General features: G+C 36.2%; 1 protein-coding gene across 7 annotated transcripts in view; it reads right to left on the bottom strand.

The window, feature by feature from the left end:
• LOC116164808 (maternal protein pumilio) overlaps positions 1–20,889 on the bottom strand; it is a 104,439-nt gene that overhangs the window by 46,356 nt on the left and 37,194 nt on the right. For 5 of the 7 annotated variants that reach the window (XR_004144003.1, XM_031479028.1, XM_031479025.1 and 2 more), the window contains one exon: positions 16,961–17,291. Coding sequence is in view for 6 of the 7 variants with exons in the window: in XM_031479028.1 (XP_031334888.1) it covers positions 16,961–17,291 (331 nt within the window). In the remaining variant the exon portion in view is untranslated. The remainder of the gene's footprint in view (positions 1–16,960; positions 17,292–20,889) is intronic. The other 2 variants (XM_031479027.1, XM_031479026.1) reach the window with 1 other exon arrangement.

Consider the following 20,889-nt stretch of genomic DNA (forward strand, 5'->3'; position numbering starts at 1 on the left):
ACGAAATATATTTCGAATAGATGAATGACGAGCTAACGTTTTGGAGATGTGGACTTGCAATTCAAGCAATAAATTCACGACAATTTGCTGGTTTCTGGTTTGTCTCTGCCCTCTAGGTAATTTATAAATGAATATCTTTCTTTCTTGCTCTGCCAAATCATAACAAACAATATAGGAATCCCGGTTAATTCAGAAACGTACAGATTCTTCAAAGGGTGGTGGAGATCTCGTTCCCAATTGATTACAAGAGGAAATTTTGAAAATGTTTACTAGAATCGAATTCGAAAAATAGTTTTCTGAAGAAATTCGTGGACCAAAATGCGCATTTTTTACCAAAAATCCTAATGGTTTTTGTTATTATGTCAATGACCTCCAAGGCAAACATCTAAAACTGATTTTAGACCAAGAATCTTGCTCGAATGCAACATAACGGTAATCTTTGTAATGAGGTTATGAATCCTAAACAGAGGAGGCCAGAAATTTAACGCTTAAAGGAAAAGCGGCGTGATGGCGTACGTTTTTTTCCAAAAACTTTCTGGGCCACCGCAGTGTTCTACTTACAACTGTTGCTATAATCCGAAACATTGAATCACTCCGTGCACCATTAAACTGGAAAGATCACAAGCTTCTTCAACTTTGTCACAAATCGACTTTGGTAAGTATTTTTTGGAAATGACCGACTCATTTGTAGCCATAAACCCAATTAGAAGAATATATAGACGTTGTGCCTTTTCCCCAACAGATGGAAAATTTGTATGTAAATTGGCTTAACACGGACGATTTAGAGGGAATTGTAGCAAAGCAAAATAACGAATGGTGCAAAATCGGGGTATAAATAATGGATTTGGAAATTGGTAATTAGATTGTACGTGATGAAAGGGCTTTTTATTTGAATTTCTTGTCGTCAAATGCCACCGGCGATGCATATATTACCGTAAATATTTGTAAATAATACGTCTGAGAAGTCATTCACTGCTACGTACTTTAAGAATAAAACAATCTTCTTTTTTTTCCGATAATTGAAGACATTAAAGAGGCAATTATTGAATCGACCTTTTAATATCCTCAGTGCAGACGGCGCAGTTCAAAGGGTGAAAGTGCTGACCAACGTTAATACTAACCAAAAATCAATGTTATGTACTCGAAACTTCGTAAAAAAATTTTGAAAATAACACAAAACGGCAGTAATTCAACTTTAATCACATCACTTCGATTTTAAAACGTGCAGAATTAGAAGCATTCCTGGTTTTGTTTTAAAAGGGGTAAATTAGACGACTTTTACGTGAGACCGCCGACGTATAAGGAAATCATTTCACATGAACCGATAGAGAAAATGGTCTGCGCGTAACTGGAAGGTCTAAGGCCGCCGTACTCGCGAGTTTTCCCCTCTACGTTACGTACGACAAAGAAAACACGGTGGCGGCGGCGGTCACCGCACTTACCTGTGCACTCTGCAATGTCTTATGCTTCGACGGTTACCTCTTCGTGCGCACCGATGAAGAACAGACAAGAAAAACCCAATTTACTGTTATCAGCCACTTTTCCACTAAAATTTTCCTTTAAAACTAATTTGGGAAAATTAAAGCGACCCGAAAACGCGACGAGACATTAAGTAACAAAAAATGCCGCCGCTGATGTACTGAAAAAACAGCTATTGTTCGGCGAGATGAGAAATTTTAGAACAATACCAAATTGGTTCTAAGCGCGACCGAGGTACCGTTAAGAAAACCGCTAATTTACTAAAACACACAAACTCGACCTTTAGGTAATCATTAACATTTACGATGACCATTGATTTATCCAAGGTGAGAAGTACAAAACGCCCAACCCTGACATTCGGTCGTGCACTTTGGTTTAATGTAGTAAATTTCATTAACCAATTTAAAGAATTGGTCTACGAAAAATCCTACATTAATAAGGGTGTCTACAAAAGACCATATGTCAAAGAAGAAAAATGAGTTTCTTTTTTTAAACAGACGACTGAAAATTGATGTCAAGTTCGGACTCGAAAAAATTTCATTCGAACTATCGACGATTTTCGTTAGATACGACTGGAATTAGATTACAGATTTTTAAAATTCTTTCGCAAAGGAAAGTTCTAACAAGACAAACTTCTCTTTGAATGCTTTGGAAAATACTGTACAATAGAGCGGGCAAAGAAACGAACTGGGCGAGTTATTAAAGGAAATTCTTTCCGGATGCATTAATAACAGATCGTTATCCACCGATTTCTTGCATATTCCAGTGCTAGATCGCGTTTTTTATGGGAATGAAATGGACGGGCAAAGCGCTGGTACGTATTACACTGCACTAGAAACATCAAAAATTGATATTAGTTTGTCGGGATCATCCTGTAAACCTTGTCCAGAAATACCAGTCTCATTAGAATTAAATTTTTAGGGCATTTTTCAATAAAAAGCAGTCATCTTTTTGTTCGTCCGCCCATCCGTCCGCGATGTAACTACCGATATTTAAATCTTTCATTTTGCATTCGGCCCCGACATGCAAGCCAAGAAAATCGTGTGATCCAAATCACCTAAATACAGATTTAAGAATGGTAAAATCGTTAATTATGAATCAATTTCGTAAAGGTGCGACAAGGCAGGTCAAAATCTATTTTTGCGTAGAGATTTGCCTGCTCATTTGACATTGTGAACCACAGCTGCCAATTCTATTCACTATCTTATTCATCACTTTTAAGCATTAAAAAACGAATTATTCGGTGCATATTGCTAATTCGATAGGAGCCACTTTTACTTGGAGAAAATTGCTTACAAAAAATTAGACTGTATCTTGAAAGTGTAGATGCATCCGCAAATTTATGATGTTCCATTCTGCTGGGACGGTGGTGGTCAAAATATAGGTGCAGTTTCCTTGTAATTCATTATTTTATTGCGATTTTCCGATTACAAATATCCGCTAGCTAAATTTACTTTTTACGCACATATTTAGAACAGTTCGCACAACACAAATTTTTTGAAGGCGCCAAATAATTGAAAAACAATCGAGTAAGTTCAAATACGATTGCCTATTAGAAATTAAAGTAAAATAAGTAGTATAAAGATCACTTCTTAGCGCATTTTCGAACTTATGTTAGAGGGCGCTGTTATGGCAACTTTCTTCGTCCGTCCGAGGCCTTAACTACTCCTACAGGTTTTAAGATATTTAGGTCGTTCGTTTTGCATTCGGTAGCTTATAGCTCTGGCACATCGACCAAGAAAAATCTTCGCGATTAATTTGCGCATGCAGAACAGAAACTGCACAATATCAACTTTCTTATGCACTGTGCTCCAGGTAGAACGCACCATAGCGAAACGTATTTTTTCGCAAAAAATCCACGATGCCTTTGAAATTAACGTTCATTGTCTACTCCAATCTCCATCTAGCAATAACGTACGTTAAACGCTAACTTCAAATACATATCAAAGGCTTTGTGGATCCTTCTCGAAAAAATACATTAATTCCGTTTGCTTATGGTGCGTTCTCCCTGGGACACACGGTATATACATATTTTTTGAAATTTTAGCCAACAATTCTTCTACGTTAGACATCAGGTGTGCGCACATGTACCCCTTCATACGAAAGGTGCACGAGAGTTGCGATAAAACGAGCGTATTTAGAAAAGTGTGCGAGGTTGCGGAGAATCGTTCGGAGACAGGTGTAGAGGAAAGAAATATGGGCAGATTATTGGATACAGAGCACGCAGTCGTGGCATTTGCGTTGGTTCCGTTTCAATTTTTTACTTGGGCAATTATATACGAAGTGTTAGAGAGCGTAATTTCGATCGCAATAGTGTGCGAGTTTTCCCTTCAATTTGTTAGATCGTCCAAGTTCAATCGCGCGATTTTAAAAGCTATCGCCAGAATCGAAGAGTACTAAAATCGGCTGTGCCAATTTTTGTGAATCGGGGAAGACACATATAAAGCGTCTGTGGGCATGAATTGTGGTAGGGCGTAGTTACGATCCGAGACCAACGACCCGTTTAAGCGCGTACTAATATCAAAACAATTGACATTAACTTCGCCGTTGCAAGCAAGTAAAGAGTCATTTTTAAATTGCGAACGAATGCTTAGTGACCGCAAGAAATAGTGGCTTAAACAGACTCTCCTGCCTAAAACGGTGCTAAATCGTATTTGAAGTGGTATTTTGCTTACAAAAAAACTCAAATAATCTGAAAAATTAGGGTATGCAGGGTAGTTTGGAATTTGACTTTTTTATTCTTGTGCACTAACAACTGGATTAACGTCTTTGAGAATTTGACGTAAGTTTTGAGTGCGGTCGAGGTAAATACAAGCTTCATTATCCTGAAAACTTCCGTACGAGAGACAACTGTACGATAGCAAGTCACAAAAGTGGTCAACTGCCTCACCTCAAAGCGATCTAGTTTTCAATTTATCTCGGAGGGAGCCTTTGTCACGAGAGAACCTGTTGTATATTAATAGAAATGAGTAGTGGGTTGTGTGTGTGTGTTACTATGGTTTTTTCATGTTCAATAAGAAAGAAAATAAATCTGTCATATATAAGAGGTGTATGTTTCGTGTTCTATACAATTCGAAGAATATATATTAGAACCGTACCATTTGTAACCTAACGAAAACACCGATTCCATCGATATATGTGTGTACACGGTTCGTGTAAAAAATTGCCAGGATTTGAGTCCGATAGGTATTCTGGCACGATTAGGGCGTTGCCGGTGCGCCATAGTGTTGAAACCCAACAATTTCCAACTTTTGTTTTTTTTTTGTTTGCCGTAAACTTAATACAGTGTGTACTTTTGTTACGGGTCATATAAAAAAATAAAGTTGATATGATTTCTCCGAAACGCGTTATATTGAAATCATGAATAAAAATTTGACTAACATTCCAAATCGGTTTTGGATATTTATCAAATGAAATGTAGGTATATGGTTGATCAAGAGTATTTTTTTTCTTTTATATGTACTGGGCAAATTTGCTGTAATATACACAATTATTATTGTATATTCAGAATCTAACCCCCAGCCCAGCCTAATGGATTTTTTAATTGTAATAAGTGATTTGTACAACAATTTACGAAATTAATTAATTTTCAGCTAGAAACAATGTTTACGTGTGCATTTTACTGGATACATTTACAACTGGGGAGTTACTCCAACTTTAATTACAATGAAATTCGATCGTTGCGGTAAACCTAAACAAAATACAAAATCAAGAATGGTTTCAAAAAACTTAATCGTGAACCAAACACTAGTAATACGCAAACTGGCAAACATTTAAATGAACAATTTACGTTATGGTTGACCACAGCAGAACGCAACTACTATTGAACGAATGCGCGATAAAGCCACTAAACACGATGCCTATCTTGATAAAATATTCCTGTTATTTTGGGCCATTTGACAAACTTGTAACGTATTAGTTTGTTTACGTGTAAAAATTTATCCAAGAACGGATTTCCGAAAAAGACGATAGGGTACTTAATTACTTATTTGGTTTTCTCGGCGATTAAAAATTGTATATACACCTTTACTTCAGCGCGATAATTTACACATCTAGAAATCGTAGGGTGTCTTTGCACGTAGCAGCGGTCTCACAGTTTAGTTCCTTAGTCTCCCGCCCCCTAATCACACTCACTGAAACCTATGAAATTGCATAATTTTGATTTCAGTAATGTTGGTTATACGTCAAGTACATACATTTCATGTTCTACTTATAGACTCAATAGATCTGTCAGAGCTCGACTTGAGAAAAACCTATCTGTATATTAGTAAAAAAATTTCTTTTATAATGTTACTGAGAAAACTGTATCCATAGGTAATTCCTGATTATCATTAAGCCCTTTGTCAAAGATCATCTTTACTTCTCGACCACGCTCGCCAATTGTTCGAAATCATAATGGCTGTTCTGGAGTGGTATACAATCCGAATTTCTGCTTCTGAGATATGTCACAATATTATGTCAGACATAACTTTCTGCGTATATAACATTTTAGGTCGTCCCTGGAAACTAATTCGACCCACCTTTATATACCCATTAATGTAACCACTCAATGTCATCATCATAATGTTGCGGCGGACGTCGCCACATACGGTCTCAATCGATCTTCTCCAAATCTTATTTTATTCTAAATAATGAACGTCACGCGCACGCCATTTTCTGCCACTTCGTGCAATTTCGAAAGGAAAAACTGTTCCAGCACGATAAAAAGAATCAAAAGTTGGTTTTAATGAAAAGAGATTTCTAAAGTAAATAGACGGCGGATCAATTTATTTTTTTCGTCCGTCGTTTTTGCAGAAATAATTGAAATACGTCGAGACCTATCTTAATTCACCCACTTTATGTAATCCTTTCTAATTCATTTTACGCTTCTGTGAAGCAATTCGGTAGCTCTCAAAAACGTCAGCTTGGAAAGCGACCCGAGGTTATTTCGTGTTCCATATTCGATTATGTATTAGAAATCGTTCTACGACACCAAATAAAGATCAGTGAAATCTTTCAACGGATGGACGTGTCCATATTGTTCTCTTTATGCGTTTCTGGTTCGTCATATCAATGTTTGGCGAACGATAAAAATTTGTGTCCTTTGCCCGCACGCGCGTGATTGCTTTTTTTGGTATATAAACCACTCGAGCACGTACAGGACAATATTATTACTTATAAGTTGATTAATGAAGCGGAATTTACGCATGACGGTCCCTGGGTATTAAGAACGATGTCGTTCATTTGCTTGAAAGCGAATTAACCCAAAACATGTTCTTCATTTGGCTCATTCGTCCATTTTACGGTATTGCCATTAATCTCCGACTCTCAAAATTGACGAGTACCGAGTACGACAGACGCTCTCGAGTATAGGCCGAAATTAAAACGAGAATTTTCGTTTGGGATTTTCCGTCTGGCATTAAAATGCGCACCAATCATACTAAAAAGTGGAGAAGATATGTTGGCAACCTTATTATTAAAGCTCTAAAAAAATAGATGGTACAAGAGAGCAATACGTTTGTGGCATTGAGAGAAAGAAATTTCATTTTGTCTTGCGATTATCATTCTCCATTCTGGCCATTAGCAATTCTAACTGAACATATTGCAATAATAATAATGAAACTTCTGCTAAATTCATGTTCTAGATTACCAATTACAAAATGCTCAATGCGTCATTTACAGTAATGAAAAAACAAAAAGTGCTATATATACCTTTCCGACTTTTTATTGGATCTGGAGCTATTAGGAAAAGGTGACCTTTCCCACAAGCTGCACGTAGCCGAGGGTGAGTATGTGGGTACATGTCCATTGTCCAGTCCAGCCTAAATTATTCGTGCTTTCTGGTGCCACCGTGCGTATGAAATTTTATTTCTTTAAAAAAACGTGACAGACAATTTTTTATTATTTCTACAAGTCTCTAAGCGACGGTGGCGCGTATTTTTTCTTTAATGATCGCAACAGTACCTATAGCACTTTATATTTATTATTAAGTACGTACATTTTATATACCTACCGAATGGGTGAGTATACTGAGCCTTTTAGGTAGTCGTCCATGCAGCCAGTTGTTAAATATACTTTTTTTGTAAATATAAATAAATTGCACGTTCCGGTATGTTTGTTTTCGAACAGTTCAAATAATGGGCGGTGGAAACAGTTGATAAATGCAGACAGCTCGCCGAACGGACGGACTCAAATCCCTATAGGCAGAAACATACACCATCCCTCGACATTGTTTTCTTAGCCTATGCACTTGCATAGTACTAAAAATGCAAAAAAAAAAAACGGTCATAATGTCTCTACTTGTACTAAGATATACAGGGTCTTTCTTTTAAAGCCGCTATTACGATTTTTAAAATATACAAAATATTGTATATCTACTGCGCCATTTTGTTTGGCTGTAGTTTAATCAAAACACATTTAGATATTGCGATGAAAGTAGAAAATGGTGTAGCGTGTTGATTTTGAGATTATGTGTGTATTTGCGATGAAACTTTGAGATATGGATGGACGTATGCCCGCGAAGGTATCTACAAAAATAAATCGGTATGAAATATGGTGGGTGAGGGAGGTGAGGCGGCGGAGCCGGCGAAACAGTGCATTTGTCGCATCCCAGACAACATTGAGTGATAACTGATAGGCGCCAGGCGGTACGTAGTTCCCCAGGTTTGGTAGTACACAATAAAACCTTTCAACTCCTGCAAAGCCTACTAATTATAAGTATGGCCGTGTGCTCTCCAACACACCATTTTTTGCCCTGCTTAATTGGTGCGTCTATAATGTAAGTATAAGATTACGCGCGCTAATTTTATTGTTGTTCTGTTGGGAGTTTACATTATCCATAAATAAATGCCATCTCAAACTTGTTTTTAACCTTAGATGTAGAAGCATCCATCAAACTTAAAACCTTGAAAAGTTTTGGATCAATTCAAACTATTAAGTATAAACTTTCTCAAATATGTTAACGTTATTCGATACAAACTGCAATATTTTATTCTGTTCATGGTTTTTGTGCACTTTTGGCGCAACGCTGCAGTTAGGGTTACCAACCCTATGGATAAAAAATCCGGGAGGAAAAAAAAATTCTGAAAATCTCGTATTTATTATAAAAGCGACAAAACAGACATTAAAATAGCAGTGAAGTGTATCATTTTTCGATGGTTACATTTTTAAAGTTATATTTCTTGACACTTCGAGCAGCTTGCAATGCCTTTTGATTGGAAATAATAAAATTATAAAAATCTTTACACGTATATTTGAAATTTGTACACATCTGTATTTCAGACTTAACATGAGTTTCGCTAAGACGATTACGATTTTTGGTCCAAATTTCATTCACTACGCTAAAAACGCGCTCAGCAGCGGCATTTGCGATGGAAATCGACAGAACGAACGAAACGAGTTTCTTTATTTCTAGACCACATTCGTCCACACATTTTTCAAAAAAATAAACCCAACGCAAGTCTACCCTTTTTGTTTTTCCTGCTACCATTTCTCGCATTTCCCTTAGTAAACAGTAATCCTCATATGCTGAGAAACACGCGGCCGAATTCGAATTGTAAAATGTAAAACTCCGGGAGAATTTAGGTGCATTCCTGGAGCCGGGAGATTTTAATACCCAATATCCATTTTCCGGGAGAGTCCCGGAATTCCGGGAGAGTTGGTAACCCTAGCTGCAGTGCTATCAATTTTTGCAGGAAATTTAATAAACTTTCGCCCGTCAGTCTGATATGACCTACGTAGCTCAGATGAGTGTAAGTTAATAGCTTTAACTTTGGACACAAGAGTCCTGGGTTCGAATCCCGGATAAGGCATGGCTGTTAGTTATTGTATAGTGGATTGAATGGGAAGAGTAGCTATTAATTAGCTAACACCCCGTCTACTATAAAAATAAAGACAGTAAAAGAAATAAAACAATTGCAGTGCACTAGGCTACTTCGACATTTTGCGGTTTTTTTATTTAATAACATATAAGGTCGACGAAAAGAAAGATTACTTTTTGACTTTGCGCATGCGTTTGAAAGCTTAGTTGGCACATGCGCGACCAAAATTCAATTTTTTTAACTAGTGATGCAATAGACCTAAACTTTCGCAAGTGCGGAAGTTCTTCATATTTTTCACTTCCGCTTCCGCTATTTTATAGCAGAGTGTACCGGAATTTTTCAAATATGGTAAGGTGCTCTGTGCGCTCTGATTGGCTGAACGGGACGGCGCGTAATGTGAACCGCGGGCGGGGTTTGCAAGGCCAGTCGTCGCGCGGTCAGACGTGTCAAGACTTGTTTGTCTTTGTTTACTTTCATTCATCACATTAGTTTGTCGCATAAATCCGTGCGTTTTATCGCATAGTTTAATAAAATAAATTCGTGTGATTAATTATTCAATAATTTTAGTTTTACCAAATTTATAATAGTATTTACACTTCCGCTTATGTGAAAAAAATATGTTGCCTCCTGTTTCCGCTATATTTTCTCGGTTAATTTGTACCTAAATAAATTCTAGCATATTTGTTGAAGTTAGTATACATAAGGTGTTTAAAAATGTCGAATCCAAGCCATACAATAAGTACTTAAGGCAAAAAACAAATTATGACAGTAGAGGGTTTGCACTTTTGTCGAGAATAGTCGTCTACAGTGATGCCATTTATGCGTGTGCTCGAGTTAAATGAGTTTTTTACTGAAAAAAATGAACCTTAAGTCAACAAACGAATAACGGAATAACACAGGTACCTTAATAATGTGTAATTATTGTCAAACTCTCCAAAACTCGTTTTATATAGTGCAACCAAAGCACCCCCATCTATGAAAAATCAAAATCAATTTGGTTTCACTTTAGCCGAGTTTTTAGAGCTGACGCTTATTCGAAAAAGTATACAAATAAGGATGCTTAAAATCCGTTATGTTATTACCACAACCTCGAAATTTGATTGGCTAATTTTTTAATCTTAACCAATTAAACTTCTTAAAATGGGCCGAGGTGGAATCTGCATATGATACACGTGAATGCCTATCCCAGCTTTCATCAAATTCACAATGGGTTCCTTCCAGCGGAACACATATGACACTCGTAATTTATTTTGATATGGTGACCTCTTCAGGATATGGCCAAACCACAAATGAGTAAGTCAACGTGAACATAAGATATGCTTTCTGTTTAGAACCCAACAATTAATATAAATGAGGGAGGCGGGCATTGGACAGCGAACACTAAGGAAAATTCGCAAATATTGACCAGTGGCGTAACGCAACAGCGAGTACGCATACGACCGTAACAAATCTCAAAGCCGAGCATAATTATTTAATGTTTAATAGAGGATTGCAAATCTTTTCTCCGGTTGCCATTAAGGAGACATATGCGAAGTTTTAATGGATCTACAATATTTATAGCAGTATAAAAGATGGGGAATTTCTCACCTAAGTATACGCTTTTGGAAGCTGAATTATAATCTAAAAATATATGGTTGGTTAAATTGTAGGTCGTTATTTAATAATTTTACCGTTATAAATTCTAAGCGAACCCGTTTCGCACAATTGCATCGTAAATAAGTTGCGGTTTTTATGCCTCAAAGGGCCCCCAATTTCTAACGCCGCAAACGTAAATTAGAAAGGAAGAAAGTGCAACAATTGTTTTTTGTCACCTTCCAGACGGAACGATGCGAAATTGTATCAACGTGTGCATAACTCACGATGTTTTGACAAGAGGTGGCAGTTAAAGACAAAAATAAGTGCATAAAACGTACATTAAGTACAAACAATTTCATAAGCGGTCTCTTAAATAAATGAGCGATGCATCTATCTTTCAAGCACTGGTAAGAAGTGTTTTCCTCTCTATAAAAAACGGCGGAAAGCGTAGGAAAGTCAAAGGACGTGTTAAATTGAGAAGTGCAATCTCAAAACGTACGCTAATTTGTTTACAGCTGCCGCACTCAATAATTTTTCACTCTGGCGAATTAAATTGTAGCGCAACGCGAAAATGGAATGTAATAAAACACATAATTGCGGTTTGTACATGCTACATGGGGAAAAAAACGTGAGAAATGAACGCCTCCCAAAATTCGAGATCCTAACGGTGCGCAGATGGCGCACATGTAAGAGCGAAGATTAAATTACATGAGAGTTCAAGTGAGATGCATCGGATGGGAAAGCTTCTTCAGTTTAATCTTTCCATTTAAACCTTAATTGAAATAAACTGCCGATGATATTACGGATCGGCGTGTCGCTATCAATTTAAAATGGTCGTAAATTCGTGGACGCACATTTTTAATAGCGTCGTAACGCGAAAAGCCAAGATTTAGAAAAGTCGATCTCCCATTGAATCGACTTGAAAATAATTAATTTTTGAACATCTCCACCAGCACCCATCCGTGCATTAAACTGTAAATAGACGAGGAAGTTGTGTATAGGGTGGACCAATCAAAACTGAAGGGCATCTACATTCACGAAGTAAATTGTTCGAGAAAACCGTGGGTTATTTTGGTGTATAATTCGACGGAATTTCGGAATATTACACGGAAATGCGAGGACGTACCGAGGCAGAAATTCCGCTATTTCCGACAACTTGTTCGTGCCAATAGCCGTGACAATGTCATGCTTTTAAAAAACCATTACTGAGACACTGTTGAAATTGAAACAATTTGTCTTGTTATTAAAGAGCAGAATAGAACAGAAAATTTTGGAATGTTTAGTTAAAAAGACCTCCAAATTTAACAATTTTTTTTTGAAATTTTAACTCCTAATTTCACAGGGCATTTTAAATGTTAAAAAAAACATGACAATTATGTCATTTATATCGACCATGTTTCAGTCAGCAAAAATCGTTAATTTCACTAATTATTGCCACAATTCTAATGTGGTGTGGTTAACCAACCATTACCACAATATAATAATTTCGTGATTTTTGTGCAGAAATATTGCTGGGTCATTTTCAAGGTACAAATAGGAATTTTGGGGAATTGAGAGCAGTTACTCAGGATACTATCATAAAGTTTAAGTTCCTAATTAGTTGAATAATTTATTGTTTTGGTATTAGTTGCCTGTGGTTTTCTCTCAACGGTCAAGAAATACACACGTATTTGTATGTAAAAAAAATGTAAAAAATGTAAAAAACCGATTTAACTTTGTAAAAACACATTTGAAAAGTATGCAGCAAGTTAAAAGGGAAAGATTGGCAGGTCTCATGTGCTAATTTTGCAATGTTAGGCAAGCCATACGTTTTTTGTGACAACTGCCAAACACGGATATTTTAGTGTACAGGTGATCGGTAACATAGCGGAAAATTGATGTGTTCCGAACACAAACAGAAAATTTATTGGTACGTCTCAGACAATCGGCAAAAAGAATTCCTAAATTGCGGTGACTTATTGGCGTTTAGAAAATTGCCTGATTAGAATTCTTTTCCAATAAAAGTTTGCTCGATATCAATAAATTGGAAGAGGTTTACCTACGGGCAGGTAAAAAATTGTGTATGTTTTAAAACAGTCTGTCACGCGACAGGGGTAGAAATATACATTTTTCCGCATGTGAAAAATCAATCGGCACACTATTGTATGGGCACACTCATTCTTTATATAAAATAAATTATTCCGAAGGAGCACGTCACCACCGTTACCGCGAGCTCCATTAGCGCTCCTAAAAGTACAAAACGTGCGATTATATTAACGGAGCTTTTTTCTCTATTAAATTGCCTGCCAGCGAAAAGGAAGCAGCTTTTAGCAAATAAGTAACCGGATGATGACGGCTCTTCCTAAATTTCCATCGATCGCTCGCGCCCCTAATATGTTCAAAACATAAAAAAATCAAAATTTAATATCACCATTGAGATACGTAATAATATTTTAATGGCTGGTTTTATTATGTATAAAATTTTATGTAATCGTAAATGTATCCGTAAATAAAAAAAAAAGTAAACCAAATGCGTTTGTTTATTGTTGTAGTTTTAACATGTAAGCGCAAACTATTTGATATCCGTTTGACACATCTAGAATTTATTCAACACTGCAACCTCTGGTTGACCCAGACTGTGGTCTTTATTGCACAATGCGCGCAAGATGAGCACAATATTGCAACTTTTATTACACACACACACTCATCAATAATTAAATCAGTGCTGGCAATGAACTCATGTTCATCTGTGTAATAACAATTTGTACTTGAAGCTTTATTAAATAAAAATTATGTTTTTTTTCACAATTTCCATTTGGAAAGCGGATTCGGTTACAGAGCCGAGGCATAAAATTGCAATTATCAAAAGCAATAGTGTTGGATTATACACGGTGTCCATTTTTCGAGTGCTATGGGGATCTCGCTTTGGGGGCAAAGTTGCGAATTTACGTTCTGAAAAGAAATTCAAAGTTTCTTTAGTAGTTTTGAAAATATCGCAAAACAACGAAAATTATTTTTTCCATTGAAAACTATTCTAATTATCACATTATTCAGACACTTTTCGCATATGGCATCTCGATCTTAATAACTTTTAAAATGACAGAGAAACACGTGGCAACTTTAGTGTTTCTTATGGGCGCCGTTTTGAATTTAGATATTTTCAGATTACGTCTTTTCTTCTCTTTACAACGATATATCACACATGGTGGTATCATTTTTTTTCCTAAAAATACAATTATTAATTTTTTTGGGAAGAGTGCTTTGGAAAAACAAAACGTTCTTTTATTGTATTTTGGGAAGAGTGCTTTGGAAAAACAAAACGTTCTTTTATTGTAAACAAAAGTTTGAAAGTTTGATCCATTTGTCTGGTTGCAGCGTTGGCAGGAAACTAGAACTAGAAAATTCGATTTTCATCTGAATAGAATTGCATCTTCGTTTTGCAAGGAAATTATAATTCAAATTAGAACAAAATACATAAGAATAAATAATATTTTCGCAATAAAACTAGCACGACGTAAATGCCACTACTTGACCTTTTGTTCACAACAAAAGAACGTTTTGTTTTTGCAAAGCACTCTTTGCAGAAAATGACTGAACCACCATGTGTGATATCGTTGTAAAGAGAAAAAAACGTTATCACAAAATGTCAAAATCCATAACGGCGCCCATAAGAAATATTACAGTTGCCACGGTTTGTCAGTCATCTTAAAAGTTAAAATAATTAAAAACGGGATGCCATATTCGAAATCTCCATTAAAAAGTGTCGGAATACTGTGTTAATTAGAAATGTCTAGTACGATTAGTTTGCCATGAAAAAATTAAAAAATAAAATCAGAAATTTTCGTTTTTTTGCGATATTTTCAAAACTATTGAAGATTACGTGAAAACCGTGTGTCGGATTGAAAAAATTCAAATGATCAAATCTGCTCATAAATGAAAATATTTATTTCATTTGTAAGCAAAAACATTGTTGCTTTGCTGCATTTGTCTGAAGGGGACATAATTTTATTTTAAGGGCGCAAAACAACTCTCAATATGCGCATACCTATTGAATTTATAAAAATGGTGCTCAATGCACGGGTTCATTTCAACAGCGGGCGGATAATACGTCCCTAAATTTCTAAAGAAGTTCGCGACTGAGAGACTTTGATATTTTGAACGTAAAATCCTTTAATAGTATAGGGATCATACTCCTAAATTTGAACCTTATATTTTCAACAACAGAAGGGCTATATATTAGCTTTCCACTCAGATATCACACATTTTCGTTTGCAATCTTGTGCAAGAGTTGCTATTTCGTCGTACATGTGAAGAGCTTTCGAGGTGGATTTTTATGGCTTTTATCCTTAATGTTAAAAATATAGCCTATATGTTTCTCCTAATTCCGCCACTTCCACCTGTTGTCATATATTCTTTTATACGCCAAAGCGCGATGCGGTAAGTGGAAACCTTTTTTTTTGTTTGTTTCTTGGAAGGTCCACGAGCGTTTACTTTCCCTTAAAGAAATGTTGACGTTGATTTATATGCCCGCCACTTTCGCGGTTGCCCAAGTTGACGTCATCCTTTCCGACCCAAATTTCGCGTGTTCGTATGCTCGATAAGGCTGATTTATTTTTAAATGCGATTTCATTTGTACGCCCATTTATTGCTCTGATGATGACTTGGAAGTTTGCGAAACGCTCCGAGGCCGCGGCTAATTAATGGCAGGGCAACGCAATTAGAAGTTCACTCATGACGTGTTTCTTTCAATTGCATCTCGGCACGGCACGTTTAGGCGGTTTCGGTTTATTTGTTTGGAGGGTGCACGAAATAACAATAAAAATTTGTATTCGAATCAGGGCCGCTTAATATTCGACCTACCCTTTGCTTAATCCAATCTGAACACCCTCTCTCACTTGAAAATAGAATTTACAAAACGAGAATGGGAAACGGACGTCGGCATTAAATTCGCGGTTCTCATGCAAATGCGACTTTTGAACAGATGTTAAACAACACTCCCAGGCTCGCACGTAATTACTAAATCAAATCGAAGATAAATCGCAAAAATTACGCCGTTTTCATCTGGAGTGAATAGTAATTTGACGAAATTGAAAGTTATTCATTAATTAGAAACGCTCGTAACTAAATTTCCATACTATCACGTAATGTATTAGTGACATTGCGGCATCCACGCAATTCGGCTCTAAATTTTTCGTAGAAAGCAATAACAGGGAGTACCGGGGCTCTGCTCCCAGCTGATAAGTATAAAGAAGAAAGATATATATTAATTAACTCCACTATGATAATGAATCGTGGAGGGAAACATGCAATCTCGCGTGATCTATTTTCTCTAGGGTTCAAATCCAAGACTCCACCCTAATTTAGGTGTGCCTTCGATCGGGGTGTAAAAACTTCATAAATTATGTTTTTTCCTGCACAATATCCAATTACGCACCGAGATTAAAGGCCAAACGAAATCGGGCCGCACGCGTTTAAAAAATATAGACAATCGCTAAATTTATACGTAAACTGATTAGTATGCAAGGAAGAAAATATGCGGAATTACAAATCGCGTACTCATGAATATTGCATAACATTTTGGAGAGAATTTCTTTTTCAAAATCGAAACATAATAGACCTATTTACAGGTGGATACTATGCCATTAAGTTTAATTTTGTAACGATCCTTTTTCCTACACCTAGTGGTGCAAGTAATTTGCTTAAGTGACATTTTCATAGAAAAATCCTGTAATTAAAACTAAAGGTTTTTTTAAACTTAACGTTAAACTAGTATCTCTAGTTAAAAAAATTGCAGTACACAAAATTAAAAACATAATAAGATTGTATGTATTTAAAAGAATAAGGCGGGCAAATAAACTGTTACCTGAGGAAGTGTTAATGGTTTATTAACCACTTCGAGAATAGAACCCAGTATACATAAATAAGTAAGTTGGTATTCCTACTTGATGCAATGTGTAAGCTAATGTCAATTGAAATCTGCCCATTCTACCGCCAATGTGTATTTTCGTCTCTATACTCTTTGAATATAGGTACCTATTCAACAGAATTACTGCACAACAACGACAACCATACCATCTAGTGGCTAATGGCGGAATTACTTATACGAATAAAGAAAACAAAAATCCTACCTGTACATCGAAATTATGTTGTTGCTGCTGCAGAACGGCGCTATCCACCTGATGAGGCTGCGGAGGTGGCGGTGCATACTGTGGAGGTTGCTGATCGTACGGCGTCGGTGGCGGTTGCTCCGTGAAATGCTCAAAGTGTTGATTTACGGATTCTGCTAACGTGACTCCGAGGTGAGGAGCTGCCAGGTGCGGTTGGAGTTGTAAATGTGGAGGTAGTTGCTCCTGTTTGATGACCATAACGTTACCGTCTAAAGGAGGAAGTCCGTTTTTAACTTCGTCTTCCGCTGGAGAAGGCTGTCTACTGCCGGGAGTTCGACTGTGAAAATACAAACTACTGCCATGAATTATGTTTCTCTTTTTTAATTTTGTATACATATAAATATTGTTGCTACAACCAAGATTGTGAAATTTCTTCCGATGGTGCTCAAGACCTAACTTTGTACATCGGCAACAATTGATGTAAGAAACTAAATAAATAGGGTCATTAAATACTGTATTTTCTGATTATCAAAGTTTGTATTTTCTTACTTCGTCTGCGGTCATTTCGCAAAATGCCTAGGGATTTTACAAAATGCAGGGTTTCGCACTTTGCCGCTAACATGCAATGATATTCATGTAGAAGTAGACATAGGGATTTCCTATGTCTACTTGTACATGATAAAAAGTCTCCTGAAAGACGCCTAATTTTATGCAACCAAAGTTAACCTACAACAAATGAGGATCTGCCTGTCATATTAATTAATTTAAATATTATCGCTTCGACTTCCTTATTCTAATTTCGGTTCGTGTGCGATGTATTCAACTATAGAAAAAGGTGATATTTCCAATTGGTATAGTGCCGATAACAGTTAAAGGAGCTTAAGAGATTTATTTTCTGTGAAGCTAAAGCAACAATTAATAATTAATATGACAGCCAGATCTTTATTTGTTTCAAGAAGTTATTTTGGTTGCGTAAAATTAGGCGTCTTTCAGGAGACTTTTTATCAGGTAAAAGTAGACAGGAAATTCCTATTTTATTTATTTTATTTTATTATCCCTCTCTTGTTTTGGGCCCTCAACAGGCATGCGCCCAATTACAGAGTGACCCGCATAATGCTATTTAGAGGTGCCTCTGCACTCTGCAGAAGGTCTTAAGATGGTCTATACTACTCCGGTATTTACCTTACGAATTAGGAAAACTGCAGGAAAACCTAATTCGGAGTAGCCGGTAGAATGCTCGGAACTGGTCTAAGGTAATTTTATGCCTACTTCTACATTAATATCACTGTATATAATTGTCCAGTAAATGGAATTTAATTCTTGGAACATTAATCATTTATTATTATTGTTGTGGCCACAATATAGTACAAATTCACAGAGCAGTGGCAATTAAACTGTAAATGATTGTTGAACAAAACCACCCTGTTTCCATGTAAATAATATACAACATCGGTTCTTTATTTTTAGGATATGTAAGAGGAAGTAATTGAAATCTGCTACACAAGCCACTGTAAGTGGTGGTGGTTTATAGTATTTATAAGTGCATTTGTGCACGCTGTAACAGATGGTCGCTGTAGGTTTACCAAGCTTTTGAATTTACAAATTTACCAGAAAGTATAGGAAATTTTATAAGTGTAAAAGAACAGAACTATGTAAAATGATTACGAACAATTGGGTGACAGAGAAGGATTCTCTGAATCAAATTGTTGCTTCTACCTTATTTAATAAATATAATTTTTATAGCCAAAAGGACATTTTGTATTTTCCAATCGTTTCCAAAACCTCAGCTTTTAGGACAATTAGAGCGAACATTGGTACAAAATTTCAGTCAAATTGGTCACCTCTCAAGTTATACGTAATTCAATAAATATTGATTTTGATGCCAAAAAGACATTTGCCATTTTCGAATCACTTCCAAAAGCTTTTCAGCTCTCTAATCTGTTTCAAATTTCAATCAAATCGAACAGGTAGTTTCAGCTGAATCTTGTTTACAAGAATCACGCCGCACGCAAATAGACACATACAGACATTTTTTAAATACTACTTTGTTGGACTCCTCGGACCATGAAACGTAAAGATCCGGTTAAATCTCAAAATTGAAATTTGGAGTGATTTCAATAACCTCCCAATTTTTTATTGGTGAGGTTCATATACATGAATACATGCCGTTAAACACGTTTAAAAATAAGAATATGGTTTGCAAATGAAGAGGCTCTTGATTACTGTCCAGTACGATTGCTAAAATAGTTATTTGTTTCATTAGTACAAAAAATGTCAGTTTTCGGGACGAGGAAGATAGTTGCTGGACGACGCGTTAGCGGAGTCCAGCAACCTTCCGAGTCCCGAAAACGCATTTTTTTGTACGAATAAAACATAAAATTTTTTCTCCAACCCCCTTTACTTCAAATTATATTCGAATTTAGATTCAGTCACAGTTTCACTACTAGTATGAGAACTTCTGCTTTCTTGTCCTCACGTGTCATGCCACTCTAGTTTTTAGGTTAACTTATAACCTATTCGTTCTTACTTCTTACTTCTCACCTCTCGCGACTTTGTAGGGAGCAAATCTTGAGGTAGCATGTTCTGCCGTTTCTATAATCTCTGGCGGAGTGCAATCCATGTCGCTATCAGTTTCAGTCATTTCTATTGTATACACAATTAATATTGTTATATTTTGTATTGAAATAAAAAACTTACCATACAGTTTTTTAATTAAAATTAATTGCAATTAACTTTTTCAAATTTTGAATTCAAAATGACAGATAATAGTGCAATGAGCCTGAAGTAGATGGCGTTACGCGCGACGGCGGGTTGTATACGTATTAAAATTACGTTCACCAAATAATATGTAAGTTAAGGTACACATGGTTTAAATAAAAATAACTAGCGTAAATCATTTTCAATACATGTACATACGTATAGGTAACATCACTATTTGCATTGAATATGCAAAAATATTTGATTTGTATGTATAGAAACATCTTACAACCTGCAATGTAAAACGATGTCAATGTGACATATCTCCGTGATTGTAATTTTTTAATTGGCCAACTTTCAAGGTCAATTTCTTTTTGGTACTAGGACCAAAAGTATCCACTTTTTGTACGGTTGCCATGGTGAAAGCGATTAATCCGCAAAACGTCAATTTTACGTACCGAACACTGTCACAAAATAGCATCTTATTCAGGTGGTTGGAGAAATTCTTTTCACAGTAAAAATGTAAATAATTTATTTCTAACTGTAAAGCCCAACTGGAATGATTGTCGAGGTGTTGGATGGTTCAAAGACGTTCCTGTATTAAAAAATGTTATGGGCAAATAATAATAATAATATGCTTTTATTTGTTGCAAGCTGGTAACAAACAACGTACATTCAAAGTTAAAAACAGAATCACGCAAAAAAAAAAGGATTCTAAAACAGATCCAAGTTCAGGCCAATTCAATAAAGCCATACTTGAAGATCGACAAGGAGCAGCATAAACAAATGTTAAAAATGCAGTAAAATCCTACGAGAAATTTGTCGTGGACACCATACACTTGCGGAAATATTCAATAATTCTGGGTATTACTACAGAGTATACAGAGTGAGTGAAAATAGGAAGTTTCTCACTGAATGGACGGAATAATTTTGTTTTAAGCTGCCTGATAGGTCTCAGGCTGTTCCAATTTGCAATAAAACTATCGCTATTATTAAAAGTGGCAATTTAAAGCGACACTACGAAACAACTCATCAGCAATTCCGCAAAAGCTTCCTTCTCGGCAGTGCGGCTAGTAAAGAAAAACTTCAGGCATATCTTTCCTTCTTACACAAAAAGCACGAAAATACTAGTTCGCTGCAGAAGCGAGTGTGCTGGACGGTTAACAAATACCAGAAACCATTTTCAGATTCTGAGATAGGTAGTGAAAGAATGTATGTTGGTAGTAGCTACTGCACTTTCTGAAGAAAAAAAA

The sequence above is a fragment of the Photinus pyralis genome, unplaced genomic scaffold (assembly GCF_008802855.1).
Source record: "Photinus pyralis isolate 1611_PpyrPB1 unplaced genomic scaffold, Ppyr1.3 Ppyr1.4_LG2, whole genome shotgun sequence".
NCBI classification, from domain to species: Eukaryota; Metazoa; Arthropoda; class Insecta; order Coleoptera; family Lampyridae; genus Photinus; species Photinus pyralis.